The 3,047-nt window shown below is 38.1% G+C and overlaps 1 protein-coding gene across 1 annotated transcript in view; it reads left to right on the top strand.

Moving 5' to 3' along the window:
• KRT40 (keratin 40) overlaps positions 1–1,409 on the top strand; it is a 6,778-nt gene extending 5,369 nt beyond the window's left edge. The window contains 2 exon segments of the mRNA XM_024130170.1: positions 601–821; positions 1,334–1,409. Of these exon segments, the coding sequence (XP_023985938.1) occupies positions 601–821; positions 1,334–1,409 (297 nt within the window).
• Positions 1,410–3,047: the final 1,638 nt, after the last annotated feature.

The raw sequence follows: 3,047 nt of genomic DNA, 5'->3' as shown, positions 1-3,047 counted from the left end.
TGCGGAGCGCAGGCTCCGGACGCGCAGGCTCAGCGGCCATGGCTCACGGGCCCAGCCGCTCCGCGGCATGTGGGATCTTCCCAGACCAGGGCACGAACCCGTGTCCCCTGCATCGGCAGGCGGACTCTCAACCACTGCGCCACCAGGGAAGCCCGGTCATGCAATTCTTAAGCAGCAAAAGTGGAAGCTGAATCCAATTGGTTCAATCCCAGAGCCTCTTCTCTTAACCACACTAGGAGCCTGGAGCACATATACAATGTTTCCTCTCAAATGCTTTTGATCCTCTGTGGGCTACACAAGTATGTTTCAGGTTGCAGTGGTCATAGTGGTAATGATAACACTTACTACCCTTAAATTTTTTCCAGGCCCTGTTTTAGATACTTTATATATATTTACTCATTTAACCCTCCCAAACATCCTATGAGATAGGTGCTTTTCATTCCTCATTTTTCATAGAGTAAAACTGAGGCTCAGAGAAGCTAGGTAATTTTCCCAAAGTCACACTGGAAAAAAAAAGGATAGAGAAAGGTTGAAAAACAGGCGATCTAGCACCAGAGACTGTGTTACAACAGCTTTTTTTACACTCTTTTCCTTCTGCAGACAGAATCTCTGGAATGCACCGTGGCAGAAACCGAGGCCCAGTACAGCTCCCAGATGGCCCACATACAGTGCCTGATTGATAACGTGGAGAAGCAGCTGGCCGAGATCTGCTGCGATCTGGAGCGGCAGAACCAGGAGTATGAGGTGCTGCTGGACACCAAGGCCCGGCTGGAGTGTGAGATCAACACATACTGGGGGCTGCTGGAGAGCGAGGACTGCAGGCAAGTTCCACACAATTACTCTCAAAATCCCCCACAGTCACAAAAAGACTCATGTAAGACAATCCTGTTTCCCCAAGATCTGGCCAAGGTCAAACCTCCTTAATGTGTTAAAAGATCTTAAAGAGTGACGAAAAGCAGCGAGGCTAATCACATGACAATAGAAATGTGCAAAATATTCCAAAGTTCTAAAGTAAAAAAAATATTACATATGACATTTCAAGCTGGGAGTCTCCCTTTGCTGCTGTCTTCCATTAAAGGAAACTCAAGAACACGCATAAGATGGCATTTGCCAAGTGAAGAAAATACATAAAACTTATTCAACTGTTAATGCTTCAGTGAGCACGAAGTGACAATTCTGGGTCTAGGGATAAAATAGACTTCAGTCAAATGTTACTCTGTAGAGTGTTCTTCAGAACATAATTTGCTGGGCAAATTTTAGCAGATTTTTTTCCGAGTTGACATTTTATCCAGCTTCCCCATGTTAAGCTTAGTTAAAAATGGATTTTCCACAGGCTTCCCTGTAACCCATGTTCTGCAACAAGCACGTCAAACAACACTTGTGAGCCATGCTTGGCATACATAATTTGAACAATGGAAAACTGCTGTACATGAAGGTTAAATACCCAGCACGGCAGATGGAGGAACGGAAGCCAGCAGCATCCTGGAAAGGAGATGGTGCTTCAATCAGGGACATCCAAACTTGAAACTCAAGTCAAGAAGGCTTTCATATTCTAAATTTCTCCTCTAAGCATCCACAATGTATTTGTGTTTTATCATTTCCTCTTTTGCTTGCTTATTTGTGATATCCTAGGAGTTTATAAAGCTTTCTTGCTGATCTCCAAATAAAATGTTTTCATTCTTTTAGCATGGTAAATACAGCCTTGTAGCTTATTACTGTTTTTTTTTTTAAATTTCAGCTTTATTGAGGTATAATTGACAAATAAAATTGTAAGATATTTAAAGTATACATCTTAGTGATTTAAGTTTTGTATTTTTGGATCTTGTTTAAGAAACCTTTCCCCATCCTAAGTCACAAAGATATTCTCCTGCTTCTTCTTCCATTAGCCTCATTGTTTTACTTTTACATTTGTATCTTTAAGCTATCTGAAGTTTACCTTTGTATTTAGTGTAAGGTAGGCATTTAACTTAATTTTTCATCATACTGTAAACCAATTTTATCAACATACTTTCTAAGCAATCTATTCTTTCCTCATAAAGATGGCTTTGCCACCTTTGTGGTGCTGCCTTTCTTGTACATCAAGTTCTATGTATCATGGGTCTATTTCCAAGCTTTCTATCTGTTCTATTTGTTTGTTTATTTGGGTTTTTTTTAACATCTTTATTGGAGTATAATTGTTTTACAATGTTGTGTTAGTTTCTGCTGTATAACAACATGCTTATTTCTGTTAATAACCATTTGATGCCAAGGTAATTGTCAAACCCATGCCAGTAATTTGATTTTGCCTAAACCCGGGGGGAAAATATTTCGTAACTCCTCAAATACAAATAGATTAGCTAATTAATGTAAAATGTCATATATCATGGAAGATAGTTGTATGTATCATTCTGAGAAAAAACTTAGGAATATAATACATTGTATTTTATTTTACTTTTAATTATAAAAGTACTAGATTCTTTTTTTCTTTCAATTTGGCACATCAAAGGGAAAAATTACTCATAATTCCATACCCCAAACATCCATTGTCAGTATTTTGGGAATTTTTAGTTTTCTTTCTTACAATGAATTTTTCCATATAGTAGCAATCATAGTTGCATAGGCATATAGTTTTGACCTAATTTTCACTATGTTATCTTAAGTATTTTCATTCTTAATAAAAATATAAGATTGTCTCATGATCATTATTTGAGTGGGTGTGTAAAATACCATAAGGTACAATCGTCTGTTATTGGACATTTAGGATATAAGAATAAATATTCTCACACATTTAAACAGCAAAGTAGAGAATTTCCAGAAAGATGAAGTAGACGTATATTTCCCCATTCCTCTTCCTAAGTATGGCTAAAAATCCTAGAAATCACATATAAAAAAAATAAAAGCAGACTCTGGAATATGTAAGAAGCCAAACCAACTAGAGCCCTTGATATCCAAGGAACAACAGAGTGATGAGTTCCCTGGGGTTTCTTTTTGCCTCATATATCCTGGAGTTGGAAGCTAGAGAAACCAACAACCCAGAAACACCAGCTGGTGCAGACAGAAAAAAAAAA

This window comes from Physeter macrocephalus, chromosome 14 (assembly GCF_002837175.3).
Source record: "Physeter macrocephalus isolate SW-GA chromosome 14, ASM283717v5, whole genome shotgun sequence".
Lineage (NCBI taxonomy): Eukaryota > Metazoa > Chordata > Mammalia > Artiodactyla > Physeteridae > Physeter > Physeter macrocephalus.
Note: the sequence above shows the minus strand (reverse complement) of the source record. Positions and strands in the feature narration are given on the sequence as shown.